This window comes from Salvelinus sp. IW2-2015, linkage group LG23 (assembly GCF_002910315.2).
Source record: "Salvelinus sp. IW2-2015 linkage group LG23, ASM291031v2, whole genome shotgun sequence".
Lineage (NCBI taxonomy): Eukaryota > Metazoa > Chordata > Actinopteri > Salmoniformes > Salmonidae > Salvelinus > Salvelinus sp. IW2-2015.
In genome coordinates, this window is record NC_036863.1 from 42,560,439 (window position 1) to 42,572,766 (window position 12,328).

The 12,328-nt window shown below is 45.6% G+C and overlaps 1 protein-coding gene across 4 annotated transcripts in view; it reads left to right on the forward strand.

Annotated features, from left to right (window-relative positions):
- The window catches only part of LOC111951177 (calcium/calmodulin-dependent protein kinase type II subunit alpha), a 73,125-nt gene that overhangs the window by 28,369 nt on the left and 32,428 nt on the right, over nucleotides 1-12,328 (forward strand). For all 4 annotated transcript variants that reach the window (XM_023969236.2, XM_023969234.2, XM_023969235.2 and 1 more), the window contains exons 3-6: nucleotides 2,366-2,425; nucleotides 6,916-6,970; nucleotides 10,455-10,520; nucleotides 11,499-11,571. In XM_023969236.2, coding sequence (XP_023825004.1) covers nucleotides 2,366-2,425; nucleotides 6,916-6,970; nucleotides 10,455-10,520; nucleotides 11,499-11,571 — 254 coding nt within the window. The remainder of the gene's footprint in view (nucleotides 1-2,365; nucleotides 2,426-6,915; nucleotides 6,971-10,454; nucleotides 10,521-11,498; nucleotides 11,572-12,328) is intronic.

Here is a 12,328-nt window from a genome sequence, read left to right on the forward strand (position 1 = left end):
ACCAGCTCGCATAGACAGTCCCCATCATCAGGCCACAGAGCTGCTGCCCAGAGCCAGCCCAGCTCCATAGACGTCCATCATCAGGCCACAGAGCTGCTGCTCCAGAGCCAGACCAGCTCCATAGACAGTCCCATCGTCAGGCCACAGAGCCTGCTGCTCCAGAGCCAGACCAGCTCCATAGACAGTCCATCATCAGGCCACGAAGCTGCTGCTGCAGAGCCAGACCAGCTCCAAGGACAGTCCATCATCAGGCCCACAGAGCTGCTGCTCCAGAGCCAGACCAGCCCATAGACAGTCCATCATCAGGCCACAGAGCTGCTGCTCCAGAGCCAGACCAGCTCCAAGACAGTCCATCATCAGGCCACAGAGCTGCTGCTCCAGAGCCAGACCAGCTCCATAGACAGTCCATCATCAGGCCACAGAGCTGCTGCTCCAGAGCCAGACCACGTCCATAGACAGTCCATCATTAGGCCACAAGGCTGCTGCTCCAGAGCCAGACCAGCTCCATAGACAGTCCATCATCAGGCCACAGAGCCTGCTGCGCCAGAGCCAGGACCAGCTCCATAGACAGTCCATTCATCAGGCCACAGAGCTGCTGCTCCAGAGCCAGACCAGCTCCATAGACAGTCCATCATCAGGCCACAGAGCTGCTGCTCCAGAGCCAGACCAGCTCCATAGACAGTCCATCATCAGGCCACAGAGCTGCTGCTCCAGAGCCAGACCAGCTCCATAGACAGTCCATCATCAGGCCACGGAGGCTGCTGCTCCAGAGCAGACCAGCTCCATAGACAGTCCATCATCAGGCCACGGAGCTGCTGCTCCAGAGGCCAGACCAGCTCCATAGACAGTCCATCATCAGCCACGGAGCTGCTGCTCCAGAGCCAGACCAGCTCCATAGACAGTCCATCATCAGGCCACAGCTGCTGCTCCAGAGCCAGACCAGCTCCATAGACAGTCCATCATAGCCACAGAGCTGCTGCTCCAGAGCCAGACCAGCTCCATAGACAGTCCATCATCAGGCCACAGAGCTGCTGCTCCAGAGCCAGACCGCTCCATAGACAGTCCCATCACGGCCACAAGCTGCTGCTCCAGAGCCAGACCAGCTCCATAGACAGTCCATCACAGGCCACAGAGCTGCTGCTCCAGAGCCAGACCAGCTCTGGCCTGACAGTTGAATTATTACACAGTTCTGTACATTGTATTTGACATGGAACCTGACAAAGACCCATGTCTGGGAAAGAGACATACTGTATCCTGCATTATGAACCCGTCTGTGTTTTTTCGTTTCAGATCACCAGAAGCTGACAGAGAGGCCAGGATCTGCCGACTGCTGAAGCACTCAAACTCGGTGATCTTTCGTTTTGGAGGCCAGTCAGGTCATGCTGGCTTCCTCATCCTTTTCTCACTCTTTCAGTATATCTCAGAAGCACTGAGATCCATTCAAAAAAAATTGGTTATTCTGTCTCATGATTGGCTGACTCCACAATAGTTGTTTTCCAATGTGTTCATGATATAAATTATTTCACACTACCTAACATGAAGTAGTTCAGACTGGGACACTTAAAAAAGATACGTCACTAAACTTGGATCAGATTCTTTTGGAAGCATAGTAAACTTATAGTTCACTATTGATTGCGTTGATGTCATCTGCTTCCATTGAGCAGAATCATGCGCCATGAAAAGTACGACAGCCATCCAGAGAGACAGACAGCTAGCTGACTGTTATGGTTCTTGTGCGTAAAACCGGGGACACCACTCTGTGACAGCCTGAGGCGTGGCACCGTCAGAGCGCGCTCAGGACCACAATGTGTAATTTACTGATTAACAGCCTGAGAAGCACTTTTCTACTTTTCTCAGACCCATACTGTTTAATATGCCTCCCACTCGCTGCATGGACAAGATTGACTGTACAAGATCTCTCCATCACAGTTGACTCCCCGGTGTCCCCCTCCCAGAATGCAAGAACCTTGGCATGAGCCTGGACAACACCCTGTTGGTCTCTGCAAACGTCAAAGCAGTGACTCACTACTGCGGAGTACAACCTTTTCTCTCACAGGACGCGGCGGAGGTCCAATCCAGGCTCTTGTCATCTCCCGCCTGGACTATTGCAACTCTCTGTGGCTGGGCTCCCCGCTTGCGCATCAGGCCACAGAGCTGCTGCTCCAGAGCCAGACCAGCTCCATAGACAGTCCATCATCAGGCCACAGAGCTGCTGCTCCAGAGCCAGACCAGCTCTGGCCTGACAGTTGAATTATTACACAGTTCTGTACATTGTATTTGACATGGAACCTGACAAAGACCCATGTCTGGGAAAGAGACATACTGTATCCTGCATTATGAACCCGTCTGTGTTTTTTCGTTTCAGATCACCAGAAGCTGGACAGAGAGGCCAGGATCTGCCGACTGCTGAAGCACTCAAACATCGGTGAGTTCTTTCGTTTTGGAGGCCAGTCAGGTCATGCTGGCTTCCTCATCCTATTCTCACTCTTTCAGTATATCTCAGAAGCACTGAGATCCATTCAAACATTTTTTGGTTATTCTGTCTCATTGATTGGCTGACTCCACAATAGTTGTTTTCCAATGTGTTACATGATATAAATTATTTCACACTACCTAACATGAAGTAGTTCAGACTGGGACACTTAAAAAAGATACGTCACTAAACTTGGATCAGATTCTTTTGGCAGCATAGTAAACTTATAGTTCACTATTGATTGCGTTGATGTCATCTGCTTCCATTGAGCAGAATCATGCGCCCAGTGAAAGTACGACAGCCATCCAGAGAGACAGACAGCTAGCTGACTGTTATGGTTCTTGTGCGTAAAACCGGAACACCACTCTGTGACAGCCTGAGGCGTGGCACCGTCAGAGCCGGCTCAGGACCACAATGTTAATTTACGAGGTTCTCCTGATGCTAGACAGCATAGTCCTGCCCATCTCACGAAAACGTCTGAAACCCACCTATTCAAAAATAATCTTAAATAAGACATCTCAGTCTTATCCACCCCCCATACAAAAAAGCGTTCACTTTTATTTTCTACGAGCACGACTTTGCTGATAGCACTTTATTGAGGAAAAGTGTACTTACTATGACTGTGATATTGGTTGTCTCACCTAGCTATTTTAAGATGAATACATTCATTGTAAGTTGCCTGATAAGAATGTCTGCTAGATGACTACATTGTAAATAAACTGCATTATTAATCTAAAGATGTTTTCAACCGTTTGGGTGTGTGTTGTGTGTGTTGTGTTGTGTGTGTGTGTGTGTGTGTGGTGTGTGTGTGGTGTGTGTGTGTGTGTGTGTGTGAGTGTGAGACTTGATGTAAGCATGTCTACCAGCCTCCGAGTGGTCAGAGAGAGAATCAATACGGGTGGTGGCCTTGTTGATCCCTCCGATAAGGCTGTGTGCTGTTTTTGATCTGTCAGGGAAAGAGGAGGAGAGAGAGGGAACTGAACATCCAGCCTTCTATCAACATAAAACTGAATTCCTCCTGCTCCTAAACAGACAGACTGGGAGGAAAGGAATACATTATCTGCTGTCACCTCGCTGAAGATTTKCCCCTGAGGCCGTGTATGCATTTTATAGCCCTTGTGGGAAATTTGCCTGCCACAGACTGCAGCTCAATAGAATAAAGATCATCAGGGTCAAACTCTCCCCTGATAATGTAGTCAAGTTCCCGGGTTCCGTACAGTACAGSCTCTGACGTGAGCTAGCTGCCTTTTTCTGAATCAGCTGGATGSATTGAGACACACTGCCCTCACCCTGTGCTCTCCATCCCTGAGCCTAACCGACCATCACAGGCTATTAAAGAACTGGCCCACATCCAGCGTTTGTCATGTGCTCCTACATCCACCATGCTGGTTGAGACGGTGCAGAGCAGCGGTTAAAACCTCCCAATTGACTTTGCAGCCTTCAGATTGACTCGTTTTGTTTATCGGCACATTCTTTACATGGCAGCCTTCCTCTGCCGAAACCGGGGGCGGTTATCCGTCAAAAGAGCCAAAGTCCGCCCACATAGATCCAAGAGAGGAGAGAACCAACGTGTTGGATGAATTGGCTCTGATACTCATAATTCAGGCTCATCACGCCAAGGGCTAGGGGCCAGGTTCGGTACGTTTGGTTCCCAATAGAATAGGGCTGTTTTTTTTGTAAGTTGTGTGATTCCCGGGAATGGATTTTTGTAGAAGACCCACTCAAACCCATTACGACAGCGGTTTGGAGATATCCTAAAGGCTCATGCTTATCGTGYTTGGTGGATTGACAGCAGTCCCTACCTATACGATGATGTTGCCACACATGAAGGCATTGTGTTCTGCTAGGGATAATTGGCGTATCAGCGTAGAGGCTCTCAGCCGTGCAATAAAGCTTTCCTCAGTGTGTTGTCATATTGCTCTGTGGGAGAGACAAAGTACTTTAACCATCCCATCCCTATTCAGCTAGAATTCCTTCTTGAAATGCGGTGGTAAATGCTGTCCCTTGACTTTGGCGCCGCGTAAAAACAATTTCAAATGACAAAAACATGTCAAAGCATACCTTTTCTGTTTTGTTTAGCTGTTATTTAATACGAAGACATATGTACGTCCGYTGTACTGCAAAACATMTATTTGTATGCATTGTAGAAACTACAGGGGGCTAGCAAATTGGCTTGTCCCACTGGATGTGTCGAGGTGTAGTGAAATGTTTTTGGGGATTTAGAGAAATCTGTTATTTTGAATGCTAGACAGTAAACAAAAGTATTTAATATATKATATAGATCAATAAAAACAAAGGCTATTCAAATCTAGAATGAAATATATCACTTTTGTCAGTTATTTTTAAAGGACTGATGACCGTAGAGTTCTAGAAAATGTACCCAGCATTTCTCATTGGTGTTACTACTTCTAGTGATGGCACAATGTTATCATAAAAATATATATAAAATGCCACCGTAATTCCAGAGCGACCCAAACACATCTATATTCAGATAGCCTAACAACAGCCTGGACAAGTGATTGGTAAAGGGAAGGTTCTTAAAGAGGCTGACATCAAAGATTTCCACCAAGAGCTCTCAGGAAATACACCGTTTGGGACAACCTAGTCACAACCCATAACAGAGGGAAGAGTGTTCTCTCTGCTGATATGGAAAGCCCTGCCAAGGGAACCAAAAGCAAACAGCGACAGGCCAAAAGCACCACCACCGATCGCTAAGTAACACCAGATTGGCCTTTTCCTCTGCTAAAACCCTCTTTGTGAACCAAACAGCAGTTCAGGATCACAAGGCTATCAAAACCGACGAGGACATTTAGAATGTCACTACTTCCATGACTTCTTTTAAAAAGTTCCCTCTCTACACCTCCGTTTGGTATAGGATTTCTGCAGTTTTTGGGAAATAAGACGTACTTTAAGTGTAGACAAAAACTACAAGCAAAACCCCGTAAAAGGAAGTGGCAGGTGTTATTTAGCAATGTTGACAGCGGCGAATGGAAATCAAAGTATTTCCAGGCAACGTTAATCGGAATGAACTGAGATTGCTGTTTCAGGCTTATGCAATGGTGAGACGGTTGCTATGTGTCGGTGTTGGCAGGTGAAGGTATCTAAACTGCAGTCGTCCACTTTGTTCCCCTTTCTATCTCGGCACCCACACACAAACGCACGCGTGTACCTCTCCATCTCTCTCTCTCTCTCTCAGTGCATACACGCCCACACACATGCACACAGAGCAGCATAACACTGCCTGCTGGGGGAGGGGAGGAGTGTGGTGGGTACTGGTGGGTAGAAGAGAGAGAGAGAGAGATTCTCTCCATCGTGGAGATAACATAAGGAGAGCAACAGGACACCAGAAGCACTATCTAAGCTTGACTAAAGTAATTCATGAACAGTATGTACCACATCACTTCAGTCAGGCCTACCTATCATCAAAACCTGGATATTCTCAAAAAAATTATGTGAACAGCTGCTCCTCGAACGTCTCATTCCAAAATCATGGGCATTAGGGACTTGCTTCCATTCAGCCACAAGAGCGTCGGTGATGTCTGGCACTGATGTTGGGCGATTAGGCCTSGCTCGCAGTCAGCATTCCAATTCATCCCAAGGGTGTTCGATGGGATTGAGGTCAAGTTCTTCCACACCGATCTCGACAAACCATTTCTATATRGACCTTGCTTTGTGMACGGGTCATTGTCATGCTGAAACAGGAAAGGGCCTTCCATAAACTGTTGCCACAAAGTTGGAAGCACAGAGTCATCTAGAATGTCATTGTATGCTGTAGCRTTAAGATTTCCCTTCACTGGAACTAAGGTGCCTAGCCCGTACCATGAAAAACAGCCAAAGACCATTATTCCTCCTCCACCAAACTTTTCAGCTGGCAGTATGCATCCAGGCAGGTACTGTACCATTCTCCTGGCATCCGGCAAACCCAGCAATCGACGATCCCGTTCTGTGAGCTTGTGTGGCCTACCACTTCGCGGCTGAGCCGTTGTTGCTCCTAGATGTTTCCACTTAACAATAACAGCACTTACAGTTGACCCGGGGCAGCTCTAGCAGGGCAGAATTTTGACGAAATKACTTGTTGGATAGSGGGCATCCTATGACGGTGCCACATTGAAAGTCACTGAGCTCTTCAGTAGGGCCATTCTACTGCCAATGTTTGTCTATGGAGATTGCATGGCGGTGTGCTCGATTTTATACACCTGTCAGCAATGTCTGTTGCTGAAATAGCCGAATCGACAAATTTGAAGGGGTGTCAACGTACTTTTGGCCATATAGTGTATTTTAGGTAATGTGAGACACTGTGATTTGACATATGCAGCGGACTGGGTGATTGCGATGTGTGATTTAGACATTTGAAGGTTATTGACTATGCATTCTAGGTGTGCAATATTAGCGCTTTCAATTCCTGCGTACGTTTACTTCTTTTCTCTCTTTTCTCCATCCAGTGCGTCTCCATGACAGCATCTCAGAGGAGGGGCATCACTACCTGATCTTTGACCTGTGAGTAATGCACTGCTGTGAATGTATCTACTGCGTCATTCCGTCTGCTTTCACACACACAGTGGGGACGATTGACAGTAATGACACAGCGGTGTTTCTAGTTTGGGTGGCAGCCTGATGTGAGTCTTGATGTGTGTCCTTCTCACACTTATCAGAGCAGTCCGTATAAGACGGAACCACAGTGAATCACTATCTGCCGTTAATATAAGTAGAGGTCCTGAATTCAATGAGCTCCTCAGTAAGCTATACAGTATAGGCTGTGGTTTGGATCGAACTGCTAGTTATGGCTAAAGAGCTATGTAGTGTTGAGTGTACTCTGTTTGAGTGCACCATAATAGTTCTGTGAAAGTCACCATTATAAGCATTTCAAACACTCAAATGATGTAATGCCTTTCAAAGAACTGTTGATTTCAGTCTGCAAAACAGTGATTACAGTCCCCTGGAGGCGTTGGATGCTGTTCATTACATAAACTGGACATTTCAACATTGGTAAAGTCTTACTGTGTTGTAACTTTAAGAGAACTCTTCTTGCATCTGTTACGAGGTGTCTTCTTTTACCTGCCTCTTCCCTGTTAATGTCTCTGAATGAAAAACAGCTTTGTAAGTGTGAGACAGTGAGCAGCAGGACAAAGTGTTGCATGAGAAGAGCTTGATGACAATGCAAGTGATTCTTAACTGATTTGAAACAGCAGGCTATTGTTAATAAGCAGTCCCATGAGCACAACTCCATACAATATATTCTCTTTGCTTATTGTGCCCTTATCATTTGCTATAAGGCCCAGTGCAGCCCCCTGTGTTTTATATATATTTCCACACTATGAGGTTGGAATAATACTGTGAAATTGTGAAAATTATGATAATGCCCTTTTTAGTGTAAGAGCTGTTTGAAGTTTCAGCCTGTTGTGGTGGGATGGAGTTTTGGTCTGCCTGGTGACATCCCCATGCTGTGAATTTGTTAATAGACCAATAAGAAACAGTTCCAAACCTCTCCGCCAATAACAGCTAGTTTTCAGTTTCCCCCTCCCGACTCGGACCACTCCCAGACAGTCCAAGCTAAATTCTTGCTTGAGAAATTGGTCTTGCTAAGAAGCTATTTTTGTTTCTTTTTGACCATTTGACCACAGTAAAATACTTATGTGTTACCCAGAAAGGATTTGATACTGACATAAAAATGGCTGAATTGGGCTTTTAATTCTGTGAGATCAGCCACAGATACTTAGTGAAAGTTTCAAAAGGACACAAATGAGAGAATAGGAAAATACAAACTAAATGACCTTGGATAGTCTTTAAAGCTGACACATTTTGGAGCAAACTGCTTTGTCAGAGCCCAATCACTTTGTACTAGCAGGTTTATAAAATAGGCCCACAAATACAGTGCATTCGGAGAGTATTCAGTATTCGCTTTTTCCACATTTTTGTTACATTGCAGCCTTATTCTAAAATGGATTAAATAAAAAACGTTTCCTCATCAATCTACACTCAATACCCCATAATGACAAAGCGAAAACAGGTTTTTATGTAAATAGCTTATTTACATAAGTATTCAGATCCTTTGCTAAGAGACTCAAAATTGAGCTCAGGTGCATCCTGTTTCCATTGATCATCCTTGAGATGTTTCTACAACCTGATTGGAGTCCACCTGTGGTAAATTCAATTGATTGGACATGATTTGGAATGGCACACACCTGTCCCACATTTGATAGAGCATGTCAGAGTTAAAACCGAGCGATGAGGTCGAAGGAATTGTCCTATGAGCGCCGAGACAGGATTGTGTCGAGGCACAGATCTGGGGAAGAGTACCAAAACATTTCTGCAGCATGGAAGGTTCCCAAGAACAAAGTGGCCTCCATCGATACTTACATGGAAGAAGTTTGGAACCACCAAGACTCTTCCTATAGATGGCCTCCCAGCCAAACTGAACAATCGGGGGAGAAGGGCCTTGGTCAGAGAGGTGACCAAGAACCCTATGGTCACTCTGACAGAGCTCGAGAGTTCTCCTATCTCCTCTGTGGAGATAGGAGAAACTTCCAGAAGGACAACCATCTGCTCAGCACTCCACCAATTAGGCCTTTATGGTAGAGTGGCCAGACGGAAGCCACTCCTCAGTAAAAGGCACTTGACAGCCCTCTTGGAGTTTGCCAAAGGGCACCTAAACGACTCTCAGACCATGAGAAACAAGATTATCTGGTCTGATGAAACCAAGATTGAACTCTTTGGCCTGAATGCCAAGCGTCATGTCTGGAGGAAACCTKGCACCATCCCTACAGTGAAGCATGATGGTGGCAGCATCATGCTGTGGGGATGTTTTTCAGTGGCAGGAACTGGGAGACTAGTCAGGATCTAGGGAAAGATGAACAGAGCAAAGTACAGAGAGATTCTTGAAGAAAACCTGCTTCAGATCGCTCAGGACCTCAGACTGGGGTGAAGGTTCACCTTCCAACAGTACAAAGACCCTAGGCACACAGCCAAGACAATGCAGGAGTGGCGTTGAGGCAAGTCTATGAATGTTCTTGAGTGGCCCAGCCAGAGCCCGGACTTGAACCCTATCAAACATCTCTGGAGAGACCTGAAAAWAGCAGCGACGCTCCCCATCCAATCTGACAGAGCTTGAGAGGATCTGCAGGGAAGAATGGGAGAAACTCCCCAAATACAGGTGTGCCAAGCTTGTAGCGTCATACCGAAGAAGACTCAACTCTGTAATCGCCGCCAAAGGTGCTGCACCAAAGTACTGAGTAAAAGGTCTGAATACTTATGTAAATGTGATATTTCCGTTTTTTTTTTTTATACATTTGCACAAAAAAAAATCTAAAAACCTGTTTTTGCTTCGTCATCRTGGGGTATTGTATGTAGACTGATGGGAAACATAAAAATAAAAAATATATATTTTAGATCAAGGCTGTAACGAATACTTTCCGAATGTACTTTATCTGACTCACCAACAGCAGGAACCAGCTCCCAGGTGCAACATTTGTCCCATGCAGCAGCAAGCCAGGCAGGGTGCTCTGCTCTGGAATCCACTCTTTTAGTGGAGGCTGTCTGATAGATGGATGGCCTYACACCCACCTATTAAATGGGAGCATGGACTTCATCATACTGACAAATTGACAAGACAATTTTCCCACACTTTCCCACACTGAAGGCTGCTTTGATCTTTGAAATGTCAGCACCCACGCCCTTGCACTCATTGCAATACATTACACACTGGTATGTGTTGCCCTAAGCCCTGAGAGTGCATATTTTAAAGGATTCATACTCTCATAGTGTGTACTTTGCAACAGTGAGACAACGGCTTGAGTCTTGTCAATGATTWGCCTTTTCTCACATCAGAAATGTACCATTGAGGTGCCTGTTAGGTTCCATGTCAACATGCCTCAGTGGCTGATATGAAGGGTACAGGGAAGGGTGTATTTCTCTCACATTGGCTTCATGCTCCAGTCCACCTGCATCCTTGAAACCGTCAGCCTCACAATCCTCTCTTCCTCAGAGTGACAGGCGGGGAGCTCTTTGAAGACATTGTTGCTCGAGAGTACTACAGCGAGGCCGACGCCAGGTCAGTGGAACCACCTCACAGAGCGCACAGAGTGCCTTGCTCAAAGGAACATCAGGGATTCAAACCAGGGATCTTTCGGTTACTGGCCCAACGCTCTTAACCGCTAGGCTACCTGCCGCACACCGCATACACCCAAGCACAGATACACACCGCATACACCCAAGCACAGATACGTGAGAATAGCAATGTAGAGATTTCAACGTAATAATTTGAGCTGTAAAATGTATTAAATTAGGTGGATTATACAGAGGTCACCGCACTCCCAATCCAGAGAGATTAGAGAGGACCTAAAGGCATAGATCTAGAACCCTGACATATATTGTCTAAAGCTTTTCATCCCAGGCTATACAACCCTTTTTTTGTGATGTAGTCAGTCAGAGGCCTTTCTTTTTTCTCTTTAATTATTGGAGTGTTCATTTGGATTGAACAGCTTTACCTGCATAAGCCCCTTCACAGATAGAGCATTTCCCCACTTCACCTAACCAGTGAAAGCTACTGGCTGAGCCATTGATTTGCAGTGACAGAGCGACAGGGCTACAAAACAAATTAATGAATAGAACCAAATGGAAACAGATGGTTGTGGAGGTGTAGGAGTGACCTCCAATCAATGTACACGTTTCGCTCCGGGCTTAGTGTATCAGTCTCTCTCTCTCTGCGGACCGGGCTCTCACTGCTCCACTGCTTGATTGACAGCTGAGTGTAGTGGCTAATTAGCCTCCCACTGACGCCCAGCTCAACATGAAGAAATTCATCAGACAGGCTTTGGCCCATGCTACTGTGTTGATCGACAGCTTTAGGAAAATGAATGGCCAAATCTAACGCCTCGGCGTGTCTTTGTAGGTGCAGAGACCATTTTTCCCCCCAAATGATATGTGGATTAATGCTGAAGCAAAGCCCATTTTCAATAGCWCTCAATGTAATGCTGCCGAACTCCCAGCCCACTCAGTCGTTCTGTTTTCTCTCTCTCTCTTTTCATAGTCATTGTATTCAGCAGATTCTGGAGGCAGTGCTTCATTGTCATCAGATGGGAGTCGTTCACAGAGACCTCAAGGTAAGATTTAATAAGGAATACATTGAAAGACACAGACGATATTCGGCACAGTCACCGACTGTTTATCCACTGCAATACACTCACTTTGATGACATTGTTGCCATTTGTTTGTGTATCAAAATTCAGTTTATCACATTGGATTTGAATTTAAAGAAAGTATACCCGGAATGTTTAGAATATATATTTTTGAGATATTGTAAGGAATTGAAATACATTTCAACCATTCATTTTAGTCGTCCAGACTCTTTCATTTGAACCTTAGAGCGACAACCAGCAGTCGAAACAATCAAGCGGGTCTGCTCGCTGCTGTGTCAGTAACAAGCTGACAGAGCWATGGACGCAAGGAGTCACCATCCATGATGTCAAAAGTATAGTTTTAAACATGTTTCGAAGCTACACAGTGTTTGTTTMCATTTACTTTGCAAACATTGGAGTCAAACAACCTTATATTTTGGGTTCTGGTGGGGTACGACAGTTGAACTAAGCTCATATGAGGCATTTATCAGTAATATTCTTCAAGAATCAATGCATATCAGTATATCATTCATTTATAAGTCCAAAAATGGATGTAGCAACTGCCGATTACCCCTTTAAGGACACATCTATGTATTCAATGTTTGCTCAGGCTTTAGACAACAGACCATTTGGGCTGGGATTAGAAGCTTTGTTCCTACTGAATGGTTCTGTGAGGACCACCTCTGTGAAATGTGACATAATTGCACTGTGGTTACAGTGGGGAGGGAGCGTGGGATGAGAT